The 19,603-nt window shown below is 42.3% G+C and overlaps 2 protein-coding genes across 2 annotated transcripts in view; both read left to right on the top strand.

The window, feature by feature from the left end:
• On the top strand, positions 1-3,631 carry LOC117752639. The gene is made up of 6 exons (XM_034570162.1): positions 1-123; positions 223-268; positions 1,013-1,050; positions 1,777-1,864; positions 2,170-2,437; positions 2,707-3,631. The coding sequence occupies exons 1-6, from the start codon at positions 3-5 to the stop codon at positions 2,881-2,883; spliced, it is 738 nt and encodes a 245-aa protein (XP_034426053.1). The 5' UTR covers positions 1-2; the 3' UTR covers positions 2,884-3,631.
• Positions 3,632-5,608: 1,977 nt separating this feature from the next.
• Positions 5,609-19,603, top strand: part of lrp2b (low density lipoprotein receptor-related protein 2b) — a 32,722-nt gene continuing 18,727 nt past the window's right edge. The window contains exons 1-36 of the mRNA XM_034569732.1: positions 5,609-5,675; positions 6,450-6,560; positions 6,655-6,777; positions 7,299-7,415; positions 7,539-7,649; positions 7,851-7,967; positions 8,475-8,591; positions 8,854-8,997; positions 9,473-9,589; positions 9,802-9,930; positions 10,136-10,305; positions 10,486-10,709; positions 10,871-11,077; positions 11,181-11,383; positions 11,464-11,604; positions 11,782-11,991; positions 12,120-12,312; positions 12,463-12,588; positions 12,716-12,846; positions 13,160-13,297; positions 13,563-13,841; positions 13,949-14,188; positions 14,300-14,422; positions 14,535-14,651; positions 14,942-15,319; positions 15,476-15,721; positions 15,877-16,085; positions 16,180-16,364; positions 16,450-16,678; positions 16,976-17,153; positions 17,328-17,456; positions 17,834-18,000; positions 18,109-18,252; positions 18,458-18,567; positions 18,775-18,952; positions 19,102-19,315. Of these exons, the coding sequence (XP_034425623.1) occupies positions 5,609-5,675; positions 6,450-6,560; positions 6,655-6,777; positions 7,299-7,415; positions 7,539-7,649; positions 7,851-7,967; positions 8,475-8,591; positions 8,854-8,997; positions 9,473-9,589; positions 9,802-9,930; positions 10,136-10,305; positions 10,486-10,709; positions 10,871-11,077; positions 11,181-11,383; positions 11,464-11,604; positions 11,782-11,991; positions 12,120-12,312; positions 12,463-12,588; positions 12,716-12,846; positions 13,160-13,297; positions 13,563-13,841; positions 13,949-14,188; positions 14,300-14,422; positions 14,535-14,651; positions 14,942-15,319; positions 15,476-15,721; positions 15,877-16,085; positions 16,180-16,364; positions 16,450-16,678; positions 16,976-17,153; positions 17,328-17,456; positions 17,834-18,000; positions 18,109-18,252; positions 18,458-18,567; positions 18,775-18,952; positions 19,102-19,315 (6,022 nt within the window). The remainder of the gene's footprint in view (positions 5,676-6,449; positions 6,561-6,654; positions 6,778-7,298; positions 7,416-7,538; positions 7,650-7,850; positions 7,968-8,474; positions 8,592-8,853; positions 8,998-9,472; positions 9,590-9,801; positions 9,931-10,135; positions 10,306-10,485; positions 10,710-10,870; positions 11,078-11,180; positions 11,384-11,463; positions 11,605-11,781; positions 11,992-12,119; positions 12,313-12,462; positions 12,589-12,715; positions 12,847-13,159; positions 13,298-13,562; positions 13,842-13,948; positions 14,189-14,299; positions 14,423-14,534; positions 14,652-14,941; positions 15,320-15,475; positions 15,722-15,876; positions 16,086-16,179; positions 16,365-16,449; positions 16,679-16,975; positions 17,154-17,327; positions 17,457-17,833; positions 18,001-18,108; positions 18,253-18,457; positions 18,568-18,774; positions 18,953-19,101; positions 19,316-19,603) is intronic.

The following is a 19,603-nucleotide window of genomic DNA, read 5'->3' as shown; positions in this document are numbered from 1 at the left end:
ATATGTGCGATGGGAAACCCTGTGATGAGAATACTACCACTTGCTCTTCAGGAGATGGATCTTTTGACTGTAGCTGTAGGGAAACCTACATCAAGACGGACTTCAGCAACAGAATATGTCTCGGTAAGTACATTTAGAGAGAGAGAGAGAGAGAGAGAGAGAGAGAGAGAGAGAGAGAGAGAGAGAGAGAGTAATCTAATCTACTCATCTCTATATTTGCAGCTTGTCCCAGTGGGCAGTATGCAGTGGATTCAAGCATTTGTGATGAGTAAGTTCTAAAAATGACATTACACATTCTGAAAATGTCACACTTGCTGTCTACCAGCATATTTTTCTCCATCTCTCTATTCCTTCCTACCTACCTACCTACCTACCTACCTACCTACCTACCAACCTACCTACCAACCTACCTACCTACCTACCTACCTACCTTCCTACCTTCCTACCTACCTACCAACCAACCTACCTACCTACCTACCTACCTACCTACCTACCTACCTACCTACCAACCAACCTACCTACCTTCCTACCTACCTACCTACCTACCTACCAACCTACCTACCTACCTACCTTCCTACCTTCCTACCTACCTACCTACCTACCTACCAACCTACCAACCTACCTACCTACCTTCCTACCTTCCTACCTTCCTACCTACCTACCTACCTACCTACCTTCCTACCAACCTACCTACCTACCTACCTACCTACCTACCTTCCTACCTACCTACCTACCTACCAACCTACCAACCTACCTACCTACCTACCTACCTACCTACCTTCCTACCTTCCTACCTACCTACCTACCTACCTACCTTCCTACCAACCTACCTACCTACCTACCTTCCTACCTACCTACCTATCTACCAACCTACCTACCTACCTACCTACCTACCTACCTACCAACCTACCAACCTACCTACCTACCTACCTACCTACCAACCTACCTACCTACCTAGCCATATCTATGTTTGCATAGATGCATTAAATAAACCATTCTTCTTGTCTTTCAGCTGTGGGTTTGGTTATTCTGGTTTGAACTGCACTGAATGTGAGTATACAGTATGTATTAGACAGTGAAGGAAAAAACTACAACAACAACAATTACATAACAATGACAAGGCACAATAATCCCCTTAAATTCAATGAAGTTGAACACACTTACAGAAATCATGCCTGATTTTTATTCCGTCAAGTTCCATGAATTATTCTCTGGGAAGTCTGGAAAAAATTGAAAATAAAACAAAAAATCAGATGTCTCGCAATATTAAAGATTCCTGATGTGACCCCTGATCCGGATTGGCACCAAAACCTGTTGGTTTGTTTCATGGTAATCTATCTGGTAGTTTTTCAGTAATCTTGCTTACAAATATGCAAAACAACATAACCTGCTTGTCATGCTTGTAACACATCGGAACACAATAGCCCCCTGATGACATCATGATGATGGGGAAGTGTCTACATTTTTCTGTGGACTTCCACTTTTTTTACCTTTTCAGACCTTTTACATGAACGAAAACCTATAGAACACACGAGTGGAGAGAAGAACTGTGAAAGCAGCATGTGTCTCCTTTAAGCTCACTTCTCTCCAACTCCCCACCACCAGTTTTTGTTTCTCTTGACAAGCGTCTGCCTTCAGGTCCGATTTACTCAAGACACTTAATCTGGAGTCACAACTTTTTTTGTGATACCTGCGAACATTTGCACGAGCCTTCATGGTTCCTGTCCTCTATTTCCACGACCTGTCATTACTGTCCCTGTCACTGTGTTTTATTAGACTGGGAGCTGGCACTGGTTATCGTTGGCTCCGTGCTCGGGGTCCTGCTGCTCATCACACTCATCCTTCTGCCCGTACTGGTACTGAGGTGAGGCTCTTATCTGTACACTCACTCACTCGCCTTCATTCATTTATGCGCCCGTCATGCTCTCGTCTCACTCACGTTACACATTAACCTTTATTTAACCAGGTTAATTATGAACCTTTTTTTAACGCTGACATGGTAGCAAGGTATTTTCAATGCGTCACTTTATTTTATACATTAACACATTTTGTGAATAATTTGACTTGAGGAAAACCCAGTTAATGATTGGTAAATATGGACTATAAGACAGTAGTGTGTTAACAATAATAGTAGACAGTGATATATGACCTTTTTTAAAATCTTGGTAGATCCCCAAAGAAGAGCACCGAGAAGAGCAAACATGAAGACATCGGGAAACCTTATGTCAGTCACTTTCCTGCCAAGGCACCACTGGCTAACGGTAACGGCAGCTTCGCTAACAGCCAGGCACCCTCATATCAAGGGTCAGGCTTTGAAGGTGCTGGGATGCCCAGGATCCCACGAGCAACAGCCAACAGCAACTGGGACAGCAGGACCAACCTGGAGATGACTCCTAGCAACAGCCGGCAAAACCTGGTCCCTGTGGGCAGTAACTCGGTGAGCATGGCGATGTGGGAGGGTAGTTAGGGTAAAGTATAAAAAGTTTGAAGCAATTTTCTTGAAGGATGGAAAGAGAGAACCAAAATAACTAGAGTGGCACTCAGTACAGTAAACCCCCAACAGTCCACGGATGAAACCACATTTAAATTCACTAGATCCAGATTTTTATTTGGATCGGCACCAAATTGCAAAAAAAGAAGACCAAGGATATACTGTACACGCTTGATTTTACAATTCACTCATAAAAATATTGTTCTTCTCATTAGCGGCTCTACGACGACGAAGATGACATGAACTCATACACTCGACCCCAGAGCAACCTCTATGCACCTGCACGTCCACAGGGCAACCCGTACGCCCAGAGTCGACCTCAGAACAACCCGTACGCTCCGAGACAGGGCCAGAACAATCCTTACTACCTGCAAAACAATGAAAAATGGTAGAAGTGATGACGAACCCAAAAGGTTCATGACATTTACCCAGATCGAGACCTTCTTCTGACCAATTATAAGCTGTCATGAATCATTCCTGTCTTTCCTCGACTAATCTTCTAAGAAAATTTGGGGTGTGAGAAACGCCATCGATCTTTTTAAAGGTTTCTCAATATTATTTGCTATGAGTCAATTAAACTATTTCTTATTTAACAACATCTAACTGAAATGACATTGGACCAGAAATGGATACTTTTAAATTAGGAGCTGTTTATGAGCAGCTAATATCTCCTCTTACCAATGAGTTTACAAATAATTGTTTTATATTTGTGTGGGTTTGTAATGAGTCTAGTTTATGTGCAAATGTTATTTTATGAGACAAGTTTTCTTTTGTTCTAATAAAACCTTCGAGTTCTTCCTTTAAATCCGACCTGGACATATTTCAACATAATTTGTGTAAAATGTTTACGACATTGAAATAGATTTATGTTCTATTTTATATATAACTGTGAGTATATTTTGTTTGTGTTTAACATATATTCATGACTGAGTGATATCAAGCTATTAAAATAGCAATAATATGAATTAAAAAGCGATATTTAGAAATATTTTACCAAGTAATATATAACCTTTTCCTTTGTAAATCATTATATCATACGATGTTTCATTTCATTTAACCATAAAATTATTTTAAAAAGTATTTAAACCACAAAAGGTGTACATGGATTTAACACTACTTTGAAATAAAGGGATTTCCACTTCTTTTGTTGTCTCACACATTCTTTACCTGAAGAAAAACTAACGAGTCCTTTTGCCGGTTTAATTTGACGTGTTAAAGGTTGACAGTAATATTAAAATAAACAAATAATTCCTGATTAGCCAGGATATATTTGATTTACACAAATGGTAGGTAAAGCATGAAGGTAAATTCAATATTCAAAAGTGCTGCTGTTCCCAAGACAGTGTCTTTTTTGGTTCCACCGCTAGAGTGAGCCAAAGTCTAACACTTTTTGCAAATGAATACAAGGCTGACAAATAATACACAATACAATAATACACTACATAAGGGTTTGTGTGTCCACAGGATTTAGGAACCTCACGGTTGACAAATGTGTTGAGTTGTAACTTAAATCTTTTAATGGCATTTGATTAAAAGGGTGTCATTCACGAAACAATACTTTTTTAAATCACAGAATTTAACTGAAGTATTGTGCTTTCGGTGAGTGGTCGTTTGTGGGTCACTGTTCTCTCGGAGTCAAATAAACCAATAATCGTCGATCAGCTTTAACAAACGTCATTCCCTCATTAACACGCAACAACAGAAACACAGTGGCTGGTTATTTTAGTTATTTTACTGACACATACAATAGAACATTTGGGTTTAACCAATATATAGAGCATTCTTATACAAGACATTAGAAGAAACAGAAACAAAAACAGTATGTATTAAAAAGTATGATCATTATTTACACAGAATCTTTATGGATTCTCTAATTTTGCAAAACTAAGGACTCTCTAATATATCAACCAGCAAAATACATGAATTTAAGCCACAGTGACCGGGAACACACGAGTTCAGGGAACAAATGATCTGTGCTGCAGGAATTTAACATTTGATCTGATGAGCCGTTGATGTGGCCCCCGACAGAGCAGATCCACATATTAACTGTAACAGCTTCATTTTAGTTTTCTGAGGAGAACAAGACTTTTCTACAGGCCTTCACTCGTCCAGCAAATTGCCACCAGCAGTTATTGCTAAAGTTTTTTGCTTAATTCTTTCAGTAACAACCACTGACAACTATTTCTTGATCTTTGCTGCAAAGTAATATTCTCTCATTTCTTCTGCGCAATAAACCGATTCAGCAACGTTTGCGTTGCAAGGTCACACATTGTAAAAGCACAATAAAGAAGCCAGCAGAGGCTGCAAGTCATTTAATAAGTGTAAATATGACATTGTAATGTGGCACTGATTTGATGATAAAGTCTTACTCACACTTCCCATAATGCAAATGTTTTTATTGCATTCAAAAATATTGTCCACTACACCCTTCCCTGTGTACAGCTACAAAGGATATATATTTATCACAGGTTAATATGGTTACAATTCATTAAATATGTGCCACACACACCCGTGTACCATATTTGTTGCCATATTGCACTTCATATGTATAGATTTGTATATCCCGCTATACTATACGCTATATATAACTATAAAATCATCAGTTATAATTTGTGTTCTTGTGAAGATCCAATGAAGGGCTGGTGAAAAACCCTCATGATCACATTTGATTAGGAATTCAGGTAATGAAGTAAATACATCATGTCATTTGTGTTAAAATGAAGCTATATTTTGTATGTGGATGCATAAATAAAGAAAAAGGCCCTAAAGTCTGTATTATCGCCCGGTTTCAACTACAGACCTTGTTAACTACTTGCCTCACAGTCACACAAAAATGAGAGGTTACTTTTTCTTGCTGATGTAGACAACATACCAACAAGAAAAAGTTAATCTTAGATGAAGTTTATGTAAAAGCAGAAAGCCATAAAAAGCCAAATTACTCCCATGTCACATTATTGGTCTGCTGTTAGCTCTGGGTCATACGTCTCAGTCCCAAAGGCACAGTCCTCCTCCTGCTCGTTTGGATTAAGGATGCAGATTTAGATTGAGTGGACACACTTTATATTAAACTAACTCCTGAACACAAGAGAATTGAGGAGGACGGCTGGTTATTAAATTATGGCCTTTGAAGGTCTTCATCTTCTGTCTTTTCTACTGCTCTCCCAAGGAATCCACCTTTCTCAAGGTACGTGTTGATCTCGAAAACAATACATTTTTTAATGTCCAATCTGTTGGGATGCAAATGAAAAATATCGCAAGTAGAAGATTATAATTTGTGGGATTTGGGGATTTTTGCGTCATCATTTGCCAATTTTACCAAAATTAGTTTAAATGGATTTAACCTTTGATCGTTGCTTTGATTATTTTGGCTGCACAGAAACATTTCAGAGATTTACTCTCAAAAGAGTTTTAACAAGTCTGATAAAAAAAATCTTAGAATTATTGATTATTTGTATTACTTTGGAATTGATTTACTGATATGTGATGTAAAGGTATTGTGTACAAGGTAACCCTCCTAAACTATCTTGGCATAGTGATGAATATCCTGAAATAATACCATTGGTATTTAACATTACTTTGTAGTCTCAAAGTTTTCAAGTGGTGGTAAGAATTACATTTTTTTATTGGGTCCTAACTGTGCACAATTATCTGTCTCATATGATTGCCTGAATTCTCTCAGGTCAAAAGGTGGACTCTTCTTTCAAGGTGAAGAATTAACTACCCTTTAAAGGCCAAATCACATGTTTTGAGGTTTAAAAAGCTGCATCTGTCATAAAGATGGTAACTCATTTGTCAAGGAAACAATAAAATATACTTTCTTTTCACCCAAGGGACATCACACATTTGAAAGTGCAATGCAGCCGAAAGCGTTTTGGACGATGTCGAACCAGGACAAGAGCACATTGCACCCATTAAAACATAAATGGTGACTTTTTGCCGCTGTGTGTGATTTCTGCAGGAAGCTGTGGAAGCGGTGAGTTTCAGTGCAGCAGTGGACAGTGTATAAACATAGCCTGGAGGTGTGATGGAACCAAAGACTGCACAGATGACTCGGATGAGCTAAACTGTTGTGAGTATTACAACCAGTCGCTGAAAACACGCACAGTTGCCACCAAGCAAATCCATATAGATTTTGATAAACTTTTCAATTGTTCTGTTGGCAGCGAGTCCGTCGTGCACCTCACAGCAATTCAAATGTGTGACAAGTGGTGAATGCATTTCATTGGGATTCGTCTGCGATGGAGAGGAGGACTGCATCGATGGCTCGGACGAACAAAGAAGCTGTGGTACGCTGATTGATTGTTTGCACGCTGGAGGAAATTTGAAATCAAGCAGCTGTTTTCTTTAAAATGATGCTGACTGTTAACATACCTGTGATATTTAAAAGAAATCCTGATGATTAGCTCTGTGCATATATGAGCACAAGCTTACAGGCGACCATAGAGAAGAGTTAAACCACTAGGTGGCCACATCATCTCAGTTTAAAACTGAAGCTATTTGATATTCATTGAGTTCAAATTAAACTATATTTACAGGCCTGTAATCAAATGTTAACAAAAACCGAAGAAAAAATGGGGCCAAACTTAATGAGCCAAACTTAATGAGATAACAGTGTGGGTCAAGGTTTTACTGTTTTTATTTCCTGGTTTGTTTTTGTTCGTTGCTTTCCATTTCAGAAAGACAAACAAATGAACCTATATTAGAGAATCAAGAATCTGGCCTTTACACATTCTGTTAACTGAAAGTATAATTTTCCTGCGACATAGCATTTTTCTCAACAAACCCCACTCATATGCTCTTGGTTCAGGGGGAAGGACCTGCAGCTCAGACCAGTTCACATGCCAGGAGGGCCAGTGCATCCCAGTTAGCTACAGATGTGACCATGTGAAGGACTGTGTGGACAACTCTGACGAGAACAGCTGCAGTAAGACTTCTACTGGGAACTAAACACACTGTTCCTTACATACTGGACATGCTTTTTCATTCCTCTAATATCTTGTTGTTGAAGGTTTCTTGTTGGTATGGAAATATGTTTGTTTTTGTGCAGACTACCCTCCTTGCACTGAGAAGACTTGTGCTAACGGGGCCTGTTATAACAACGCTCAGCACTGCAACGGACGGCAGGACTGTCGAGACGGCTCTGATGAATTCAACTGCAGTGAGTTGGCCGTGATGGATTTGGAGCTGATAAAAAATCTATTCTGCATCACTTCCCATCCCAAACGGAAATGTTATAGTTCATGAAATTACGGTTGAGATGCACTAAGACAATGATTGATTATCTAGTTCGAACCAATTTGATTTCCAGTGGGTTTCAGCAATCGACGTTTGTAAATGTCTCGACTCTGTTGGTTTTCAGCGACTCAGCACTGCGCCATCCACCAGTATCAGTGTGCAAATGGCTACTGTATTCAAATGTCCTTTGTATGTGACCACTGGGACGACTGTGGGGACGACAGTGATGAACAAGACTGTGGTAAGGATAACAACGACCCAAAGTTTCCTTGTGAAAAGCTCAACCTGTTATCCCAACATTATAGTTAGTATTGATACTGCTAAACCGGAATTTACTATTCTCTTGATATATGTATAATTTGCTAAACAGTTTGATTTGAGATTCACTGATACACTTTGTGGAAATATTAATTTTCCTCTTCAAAAGTGGCTTTCCAAATGAATAAGTAATCGTTGTTACTTTAAAGGTTCAGTGTGTAGAATGTAGTGACATCTAGTGGTGAAGTTGCATGTTGCATGTCTCCGTAGAGAGGACCCGCTCCTGATGTAAACATAAAGTATTTAAATATAAACATTAATTTGCACAATTTAGATGAAACACACCAGTGAAAAACATCACCAGGATTGTTTTACATTTAATTTCTGCCAATTCACCTAAATCTTACACACTGGACCTTTAACGTTAGATTGACGGATTGAAGGAGATGGGTAAGAATTAAACGTGAGTAAATGTGACTTCGTTCATCAGCGTATCCGAGTTGCGGCGGCAACGAGTTCACGTGTTCCAGCGGCCGCTGCATTCCTCAGAAGTGGGTGTGCGACAAGTTCAACGACTGTGGGGACTACAGTGATGAGAAAGGATGTGGTGAGAGAACTTGTCCTTAAAGGTGGACTAATACCTTGAACAGGAAATTTGGTACAACATGAAGATTTATTTTCATCAATGCACAAATGAAAAATTAATTTAAATAGAAACAAATACACACAAACAAAATACTTGGAGCAGTTTGGAAAAATTTTTGAATCCACTCCTCAAAAGCTAGAAACCTTTTTGTAGCATCAATTAAAAAAGTAGCCTGTGGAAATTTTTAATAAATCATAATCACAAGTGTTTCTGGGGTTTTCAGACAGCAACTCTCGGGACTGTTACCCTGGTGAGTGGGGATGCCCGGGCTCTACAGCGTGTATACCAGTGGGCAAAGTGTGTGACGGCAAACCCGACTGTCCCGGAGGAACAGACGAGAACAACTCCACCGCACAGCAAACCTGCAGTAAGTCACACAGATGTACTTGACGTTAATACTTCTTCACGTAATACTGCTGCTGTATGTGACTACTTTCATTTCTCTTTAGTCTTTACACTGACAGTAAAAAAAGGCCTGATCAGAGGAAACAAGCAGATCTGAATTCAAATGAGCTGAATTAACTGTTGCTGTAAAAAGAGATGTAGTCAAACGTAGGCTGTCGTACATGTGCCTCACTTTGATAGGACTATAAATGCAGGAGCACGGGTTTAGACGTTATGGCCGTATAATACCCATGTTTGTTGGAAGTCAGCTGTTCAGACATAATTATACCCTTTCCCTTCCTTATCGCCGCCCTCACACCTGACTTAACACGATCATTTACTGGTGGCTGTGATGCCGGTCAGGTGGTTCTGGTAATGTTCTGCCATGATAATGATCACAGTAGAAACCTCAAGTGATCTGACCTCAATTTAACTATGATGTTCATTTTCACACACAGGCCTGGATCGCTGCTCCACCTTGAGCTGTGAGTTCTTCTGCCACCCATCACCTGGGGGAGGCGCTTGCTACTGCCCCGATGGTTTCGTTGTAGCCAATGACAGTCGCTCCTGTGTCGGTACGTTTCTTTTTCATATTTATCTACAGTTGCTGTGTCGTTGGTCACAGTCAATTCTCAGGTACTAAGAGCTCACGCAGTTTTAGAAAAGCTTCTTTAAACATTAAATGTGTTCCCTCGCTAAAGAAACTAAAATCACCATGTTTATTTAATGTCCAAATTACATATTTTAAGTTTGATATCCTCACCCTACGCCTGTTTTTATTGCCCAGACTATAACGACTGTCAGATCTGGGGGATCTGTGACCAGCTTTGTGAAGATCGTCCTGGGACACATCACTGTAGCTGCGCTGATGGATACTTCCTGGAGCAGGGTCATATCTGCAAAGCCAATATATCAGGTACAGGGTCGTAGTTTTATGCAATATCTTTGTGCTGCTGCTATCAATGGAGTAAAGATAGTCGTGACACATTTAAGAAGACGCTACCATGTAATCCCTGATGTGTTGAACAAACGCACAAAATGTTTCTCATGTTTAACAATAACACAAGTGGGTTTTCTGTGTGTTTATGTACCTTTCTAAAATGAGTGTGTGTGTTTTCCAGCTGGAATACCACAGCTCATTTTCACAAACGGGGGAGAAGTGATGATGGCCGATATCCACGGACGCCTCGTCAGAACTTTGGTGCCGTCTCAGGGCAAAGGTTATGCTGTGGGCGTGGCTTACCATTCGCACAGTGACATCATTTTCTGGAGTGATACTTATACCAAAAAGGTCAGTCTGGATCATTGTCTGATCATTTCTTCTTTACCTTTGTCATAGCTTCTTTGTATGGTTGCAAACATTCACCACTGAAATTTTGCAGTTATAAGTGTGTGTTCTCTACAATCAACGCCCTGTTGAAGCGAGACCGAGACTCTCTGAGACTCATTCCACACTCTTTCTTTCTTTTAGGTGTATTCTACTGACTATAATGGGGGAAACATCAGGGAGGTTCTGACTGTCTCGGTCCATAATGTCCAGAACCTCGCTGTGGACTGGATCAACTTCAAACTCTATGTCTTAGAGGCCATGGTGGAGCGCATCGACATGTGTGACTACGATGGAGACAACCGGGTCACACTGGTAGCTGAAAACCTGCATACACCTCATGGACTCGCCCTGGACCCCACAGTGGGGTGGGTTTCAAAGCTTTTAGTCTCGATATCAGCTTAGAATCAGCTTAGCAATTCTACAAGATGTCAAATGAATCCGATTGATGTATTAATTGATATCGTCAGAGATTTTTACTGGCATCATGTAGCATCCTTTCATGTCTGTACTTTGTCTGTGTCTGCAGCTACATGTTCTTCACAGACATGGGCACCAGCACTGAGCAGGTGAAGCTGGAACGTGCCTTCATGGATGGCAGTAATCGCTTGGAGCTGGTGAAGATGAGACTCGGCACTCCGACAGGAATTACTCTGGATATCATCAATCGGAGGGTCTACTGGTCTGACAGCCACTTTGACACTGTGGAGACTGTCACCTACAGTGGGCTGGACAGGTAAAGGTTGAAGATTTGCCCTTATCTGGGAAATAACTTGCAGAAACATTGCATCCATGTTGTGTTCCCTTCGATGGCCATTCTTTGGTGTTGCTGTTTCCAGGAAAATTGTCCTTAATGGTGGAACCCAGGCTCCGCATCCTTTTGGAATTGCTGTGTTTGAAGACCACGTGTTCTTCACTGACTGGACCAAGATGGGTGTGGTGAGAGCCAACCGGTTCAATGGCAGCAACCCTTCACTTCTTTATCGTACCGTGCAGAAGCCGGGTCATGTTGTTGTCTCACACCCTGTCCTGCAACCTGTTGGTAAGGAAGTGCACCTCCAACCTTAAAGGTCTTTCTTCTTCAGTGTTCACTGGAATGACCACACGTGTCGTGTCTTGCAGTGATGAACCCATGTGGCAAACACAACGGCGGCTGTCAGCACATTTGTGTCTTGAGTCACCGCTCCGACAATGACGGCCTTGGCTTCCGCTGCAAGTGTCGCCATGGTTACGACCTTCAACCCGACCGTCGGACCTGCTTTAGTAAGGTTTCTTTTGATTTAAACAATAATGTACATTGTTATATAATATCTTTCCTTATATATTTTTCTACTCAACAACTTCTTTACAACAAACAGTAAAACATGCAGGGGTCGTACTTATGATCACATTTAGAGAGTCTGATTCCCTGCCAGTAACCACTGCCCCTCCTTTAAACAGAGGTGAAGGACTACTTGCTGTTGGCCACCTCTCTTGCGGTGCGGGGAATCCCACTGAACCGTTCCCTCCAGGAGGACGTCACCCTGCCCCTCCACGGGCTTGGGAGTTCCTTCTCTGGCTCTGCTGTCGAGTTTGATGGAAAAGAGGAGGCAATTTTCTACAATGACAGGTCCAGAGGACTTGTCTATAAGTCAAACCTCAATGGCACGAGTGAGTTTTTGCGAAATATGTGTAACGAAACACCAATGTTTAAACCACACAATGCTAAAAGCTACACGTTGTTATCATCATCCTTTAGGTCACATCTCACTGTGCTGATTTCCTTTGTGCATTGTCAGTCCAACAGATTTTGACAGGCTACAGAGTGGGAGTAATTGATGCCATGGCTTATGACTGGACCTCCAATGTTTTGTTTTGGACCACAAGCTCCTACAAGACGGTGGTGGCCTTCAATGTCAAAGACAAATCCAGACGAGACATTGTGACGGGACTGAGGAACCCGAAGGGAATCGCAGTGCATCCTAGTGCTGGGTGAGTGCTCAGATTTATCAGGCGTATATACATTTCAGTCTTTTACTGGTTGCACATAAGTACCTTTCCCTTTTTACTGTACACTTTTATTATATTAATACATTAAGATAAACAAATCTGTCCTCCAACGTGTCCCCTCACACTTGACAGCTACTTGTTCTGGTCTGACTGGTACCGTCCAGCGGTCATCATGAGGGGCTTCACTGACGGCAGCAATGCTGTTCCTCTGGTCAACACGACACTGGGATGGCCGTACGGGCTCTCTGTGGACTACGTGTAAGATTCAGAGTGAAGCATTGATCGATTCCTGCAAACGATTTAGAGCAAGAAATATTATAATGAGTTTTGATTGGACTTTCCCTTTAAATGAACTGATGAACTGCTTGTGGCTGGTCTTCGACAGGATGGACAGGGTGTACTGGGTGGATTCCCTCTTGGACCAGATTGGTCACATTGGCATCCAAGGCTATGACAGACAGGTGTTTACCAATATCGGCCAGATCACTCAACCCTACTCTCTGACGATTTACTCAGGTGGGTTCCTCACTCTCTCCTCATCTGCTGCTGCTTTTGTCAAAGTAAAACCTAAACTTTATTACAAAAGTCTGAAAATTCCTCAACTCTCTTTGTTGTTAGGATAACAATTTCCGTCGTTCTTCCACTTTTAGAATTAGATTTCATTCTTGTGCACATTCAACACAGCGGGACACTAAGGAAATGCATATTCCACTCATTGTGTACTTTCTAAAATGACTTTAATACAGCTCATGTTCAATTACTATATTTTGTGAATGCTTATTATTTTCTTAGTACCTTTACCATCTTTTTCAAATGCTTCTCGACATAGATTACCTGTACGTGTCTGACACACGGACCAGAGCAATATTCGAGATGAGGAAGAGGGACGGAGGAGGAAACATCATGATCAGACAAGGAGTCACTGGGATAATGAATGTTAAAGCCTACACAGCCGACCTTCACAGCAGTAAGTTCACACACTGGAGTCCAACACTCCCTCCCTACAGTAACTGAGGGTAAGTAAAGGCCAGAATTGTGACAGGTTAGATAACTGAGAACATGAACTAGATCAAGATGATGTGACTGCTGTTAAGCGGGGAGAGAATTTACAAAAAAGATCATATCCATGTTGCATTTGTCAAACAATGACTGCAGGTCCAGGGCCTTAGTTGAGCAGGTAGATATCATAATCTATAAAAACCCACTGACCCACTTCATCATCCTCCCGACAGCGTTAACCAGCCGTTGCAATGTGGTGACCAACGGGCGGTGCAGCCACTTCTGTTTCCCAACCCCCTCCTTCAGTCGAGTGTGTGGCTGTCCCTACGGCATGAAACTCCAGGCCAACCAGAGGGACTGCATCAAGGACGATTCCGTCATCCCACCTGACAACATCTGTGGGGACAACGCCTTCGAGTGTGATGAAGGACGTTGCCGGCCCAACTCCTACCGCTGTGATGGAATCGTTGACTGCATGGATAAGAGTGATGAGGCCAACTGCACAGATACAGGTGGATGTCTCAAAAAACTAGGAGAATTATTAGGAGAATTATTAGGAGAATTATTGAGTAAAGACAATTGTATTAATCCAAGTACCTGCCTCTTATGTCTTTACCAGGAGCGACCTGCTCTCCACAAGCGTTCACCTGCGACAATAAGCACTGCGTCCTGTCCAGTTGGCGTTGTGACGGCATGGATGACTGCGGCGATGGTTCTGATGAGAATAACTGTCCCACTCATCTTCCTACCACCTGTGCAGACGACTTCTTTACCTGCGCTAACAGCAGGTGTATTTCTAAACAGTGGCTGTGTGACGGTGACAACGACTGTGGCGACGGCTCTGATGAACACAACTGCAGTAAGCTTGTATTCAGCCCATTATCATTTCAGTCTTTATGAGATTGCACTTCATGTAATTCTACATGTTTTTAAAGATACTGAAAAAGGCTGTTATGTCTGTGACTGGCAGATTCAACCATCACTACATGCCCCCCTGCTTACTTCCTGTGTCCCGACCACCGCTGTATCCACAACTCCTACGTCTGCGATGGGGACCAGGACTGCCTTGATGGATCTGATGAGAAAAACTGTGGTATAGGAATCACTATAACTTCACAGTTTATGTCGATCGTTTATGTATAACAGAGATACCTTTGTGTTTACTTATCTTTTCCCTCTTCTTTTTCACTCTTCTTCACTTTAAGAGTTTTCCTGTGCCTCCTACGAGTTTGCCTGTGCCAGCGGGGACCAGTGTGTCAACACAAGATATCAGTGTGATGGGGTGTTTGACTGCAGGGACCATTCTGATGAGCGAGACTGTCGTAAGCTGACAACACAGACTTTAACTATATATTTAAAAGACGATCATGCAAATTGTGTTTTTAGTGATGTAACTATGATTGATTGCACCACTTGACATTCTGATTTATGTCCGTTATTACTAACAGTTACCTTTTATCTTCATTTTATTGGTTTGTAATGTGATTAATGTGAATCAATGCAATTGAATACATATTACACCTCTGTCTTGTTTGTCAGATTTCTGTTTCTGTAAATCACTGAAATGTTTCACTGCAGTTTCAGTCATTTTAAATGTCTTTGGACCCGACAGCCACTCGAGGACCAGGCCTCTGCCACAATGATGAGTTCCAGTGCCAGGCCGATGGGTTCTGCTTACCGGGCGAGTGGGAGTGTGACGGCCATCCCGACTGTGAGGACGGATCAGACGAACACAACTCCTGCCCACCTACCACTTGCGGATCCAACTACTTCCAGTGCACCAACAAAATGTGCATCCCGACAAGTTGGCTGTGCGATGGTGACAATGACTGTCGGGACATGAGCGATGAACAGAACTGCCCCACCCCTCCTTTCAGTTGTCCATCCGGACAGTGGCAGTGCCCCACTGACCTGGCGTGCATAGACCTGGACAAGGTGTGCAACGGACAGAGGGACTGTCCCAACGGAGCAGACGAGTCACCAATCTGCAGTGAGTTTTAGAAATGTCTTGTATTAGCATGAGATATGTCTTTCAGTCAGTTCAACATAATCACAAAGTACATCCTTCAACACAAAAACTAAAAACGTCGCCAACAATAAATGCAGCTCGTTCCTCACTTACTCAATGTTATGTCGTTTCATGAAGACCAAGATGACTGTGTGTTGAACAACGGGGGCTGCAGTCATGGCTGTGTCCAAGGACCCTTTGGGGCTCAGTGCACCTGTCCTCCAGGACTTCAACTCAACGACTCCAAGACCTGTGAGGACATCAACGAATGTCTGATCCCCGGTTTCTGCAGCCAGCAGTGCTACAACGAGAGAGGAAGCTTCCGGTGCTACTGCTCGGATGGTTACCTCCTTGAGCCCGATGGACGCACCTGCAAAGCTGCCGGTAAACAGCAAGCATCACAATTCAATAAATGCAGCATAAACAGGAATGTAAAAGAAGTTATAACATAGTAAGATACTAATACAGTTACATGCTACATGCAAACGCAGCAGTTAGATAAGATTCTGGTGTGAAACATGATATTTTTCTGCCTTTAGACCAGCTAGCAGCTGTACTCCTGGTTACTAAGCGTAGCCAGATAATCGCCAACCGCATCTATATGAGACCACCCCTGATGCATCCAGTGATCAGCGGTTCGAGCATAGTGACCGTAGACTTTGATCATGTGGCCTCCAAAATGTACTGGGCAGATGCCTCACAGAAGAAGATATGGCGTTCCAACCAGAATGGCACAGATAGACAGGAAGTAAGAGAAATGATCACACAGATGTATTCAATTAAAACTGTGATATTCTTATCATGGCCGGGATTAAATATGTCTGCAATGTCTGTTTTTCTAGGTATTCTCCACTGGTTTAATGGTGCCAGAGAGTATAGCTGTGGACTGGGTGGGTCGCAACCTTTATTGGACCGACTCTGTCATGGAGAACATCGAGGTGTCCACTCTGGATGGTCGCTTCCGCAAAGTCCTCCTCACTAAGAACGTCACCAGCCCCCGGGGACTAGTTCTGGACCCTCGCAACTAGTAAAACACGACTTTGAACCTTCAGATTCATTTATGAAATCATGTCTTTCAACCCTCTTGAGTATTAAACTCTCATTCCTCCCAGCACCAGCCTGATGTTCTGGTCAGACTGGGGTCAGAATCCCAGGATCGAGCGGGCCGACATGGATGGAGCCAGGAGAGAAGTCATCGTCAGCACGAAGCTCTACTGGCCCAACGGCCTGACCCTGGACTACACCACACGCAGGGTCTACTTTGCAGATGCCTACCTCAAATATATTGACTACTGTGACTATGATGGCAACAACCGCCAACAGGTCTTGGCAAGTGACCTGGTGGGTTTAGTTCAATTACGTTATTTAGGAAAAAACTAAAGTGAAATATCCTCCATGGTGACAAATCATTAATCAAAATAAAATGATGATCAAAGTTCACTGTGACCTCACAAATAACTTACCTAACACCTTTCATCAACTTCTTTCAGTTACACACATACAGTGTATGGGTCTGAACGAATATGGCTGTAAACTGCAGCATGACCAGTTGGCAGAGGCATCGAACTGTGAGGCAGAAATTGAGATTTGAATCAAGTCGTAAAAATCCCCCCCTCTGCATCCCCACCTCACCTCCAGGTTCTCCAGCACCCGCACGGCATGACCATCTTCGAGGACAGCATCTACTGGTCCGAGCGCTACACCAGCAAAGTGATGAGGACCAACAAGTTCCACGGTGGCAACATCACCACCCTGATGAACAATGTCTACCAACCCATGGGCATCGTGATGGACCATCCCATCAAACAACCCGCTGGTAACTTTCAATCAAACAGCAAATCTAATTGACTTACTTATAGTTTTCTTCATTGTATTAAAATGTTGTGTTAATCACAATTAAACTATGTCTTACTTGTGATCTGTACCTAATCATACACAGATAAAAATCAAAAAGTCGAAATTGAAGGTGACATTGTGGTTTTGTATTCAGCCATCAACCCATGCAGAGAACACATGTGCACCCAGCTGTGCCTGCTGTCGGCCCTGAGACCCAGGTACTACACCTGCCACTGTCAGTCGGGCTGGAAGCTGGACGCTGATCGACGCACATGTGTCAAAGGTGAGTATCTATGCTGTATATTATGGAGACGTCTGAATGGAGACGTCTGAATGGAGACGTCTGAATGACAACAAGGTTAACTTTGACATTTTCTAATGTGGCAGATGTTTTTATTCAAAGCGACTTCCAGCTGTGGGACGACACTTCTCATTTGAATCCAGCCAGCTGCCTTATTATATTATGATTTAATTCAAATAACGTATTGTGAGTTGCGACTCAAAATGCACAAACATTTAGCCTCAGCTTAAAAACTGTCCGACAATAATGATGGTCTTATCCATTCCTGTAGAAAGTCTGTTTTAGCCTCTAAACAGCTTGAGATCCCTTTGTGTGAGAATTGTCTTCCTCTCATCTCGTGTGCTCCTCTTCTGCTCTAGATGGCGCTCCCTTCTTGATGGTGGTGAGAGACTCAGTGATTTTTGGCGTCCCTCTGGACCCCGCTGACCCCTCAAACAATGCAATGACCCCGGTGTCAGGCATCAGCCAGGGGCGGGACATCGACTTTGACGACCAGGAGCAATTTGTCTACTGGGTGCAGGGCACTGTAAGTGGAGGGCTTAATTTAAAACACTGGTTTCTGGAACTAGATGTTTTATGACATTTACTGAAGGACAGCTTTGATTAACTGTGTCTGATTTTGCTCTAATATCAGGGTTCTATATGGCGAGTGCAAACCAGTGGTACCAACAGGTCGGAGTTTGCTCCAGCTGCTCTCATGGGCTCACCATCTGGTCTGGCTTTTGATTGGATAAGCCGAATAATGTATTACACCAATCCCACTGTTAAAACCATTGAGGTAAGAGAATAGAGCCCTTTGTTTTATAAACTATCCTCATATGTAAAGGTTGGACTAAATAAAAAGATTTCTATTTATTTATTATGTTTATTTAAATGTGCATGTTATATTTTATTCAATTTCGATTCCCACTTTCTCTCTCTTAATATCTGTTTCTCTTTTTTCATTGTGCAAGTTTATAAACAAAGCTTAACAATTCACTTAGGTAATCCGTGTCGATGGGAACCAACACTATAGAAAGACCCTCATCACCTCCACTGGCAAACCTGAGGGAGTGGGAGAACCCATTGGAATAGCTCTGGATCCAGCCCGAGGGTAAAGCATCTGTCCACTGAGAAAAGAAACTATAACAACCTATTTGTTGACTTATTTTAATTAACTAGCATGAACGAAAAGATTTCTCTATTTTTCAATCATGTTACTTGTGGTATAAATAACTAGAGTCCAAAATGTCACACGAGTAAATGGCGGATGATGTTCAGTTGTTTCTCGTATTTACACTCTCCAATCTTGTCCCTGCAGGAAATTGTTTTGGACAGACAAGGGGTCGGACAGTGGAGTTCCCCCTAAGGTTGGCAGCTCCGACATGGACGGAGGAAACCTCAGGAACCTCTACACGGGCAACTTGGCGAACATAGGATTCATCGCTGCTGACGTCTCTGTCAGAAAACTGTACTGGGGTGTGGCAGGCTCTGGGGTGGTGTGTACAGATACTGGACGTTTTAGTGTTAGCTGTGTGTTATTGATGATGTTGATGTCACCTTCAGTCGAAATATTTTGTCTTGTTTTTTCATATTAACCTTGGTCTTGATTCAAATACATTTAGCAACCTCCTTTCTTTTTGCCCAGATCGAAAGTGGCACCATGGACGGAGTGACCCGCGTGACGGTGGTCAGTGGTCTGTCCCATCCCTGGGGGCTGACGGTCTACCAGAACCACCTCTACTACACAGACCTGGACTACGAGGTCATCGAGAGGGTGGACAAGGACACCGGTGCCAACATGGTGGTGATGAGGAGTGGCATGTCCGGTCTGCGTGCTCTCAAAGTGCACGCCAGAGACGGTACGTGGATTTACAGATATTTTATTCAGTCGTTATTGTCTGTCCTTGAGATTTTCATCTATCAAGCTGTTTATTATGCAACAGGCAATTACTGCCAGACTGCCAGTGAGGGAGTGAGACTGCCAGTGAGGGAGTGAGTAGGAGCTTAGTGTCCTCTTCAAGGACACCACACAACAGGGCAACTTGTGTTTCATCTTTTAAGTGTAGCTTTTGTGTTCATATGGCCTTCACAGTCCTCATAGATCTTTCTCAAATGGAAGATTACTTTACTTTAATCAAAATTAGAAA

The sequence above is a fragment of the Hippoglossus hippoglossus genome, chromosome 19, assembly GCF_009819705.1.
Source record: "Hippoglossus hippoglossus isolate fHipHip1 chromosome 19, fHipHip1.pri, whole genome shotgun sequence".
Classification (NCBI taxonomy): Eukaryota; Metazoa; Chordata; class Actinopteri; order Pleuronectiformes; family Pleuronectidae; genus Hippoglossus; species Hippoglossus hippoglossus.
Note: the sequence above shows the minus strand (reverse complement) of the source record. Positions and strands in the feature narration are given on the sequence as shown.

Excerpts from the sequence above, each read along its gene's own strand:
- LOC117752639 (XM_034570162.1), top strand. The coding sequence starts at position 3 with ATGTGCGATGGGAAACCCTGTGATGAGAATACTACCACTTGCTCTTCA. Across the intron at positions 124-222 it reads CAGCAACAGAATATGTCTCG|CTTGTCCCAGTGGGCAGTAT; the intron begins GTAAGTACATTT and ends CTATATTTGCAG. Across the intron at positions 1,865-2,169 it reads CTGCCCGTACTGGTACTGAG|ATCCCCAAAGAAGAGCACCG; the intron begins GTGAGGCTCTTA and ends AAATCTTGGTAG.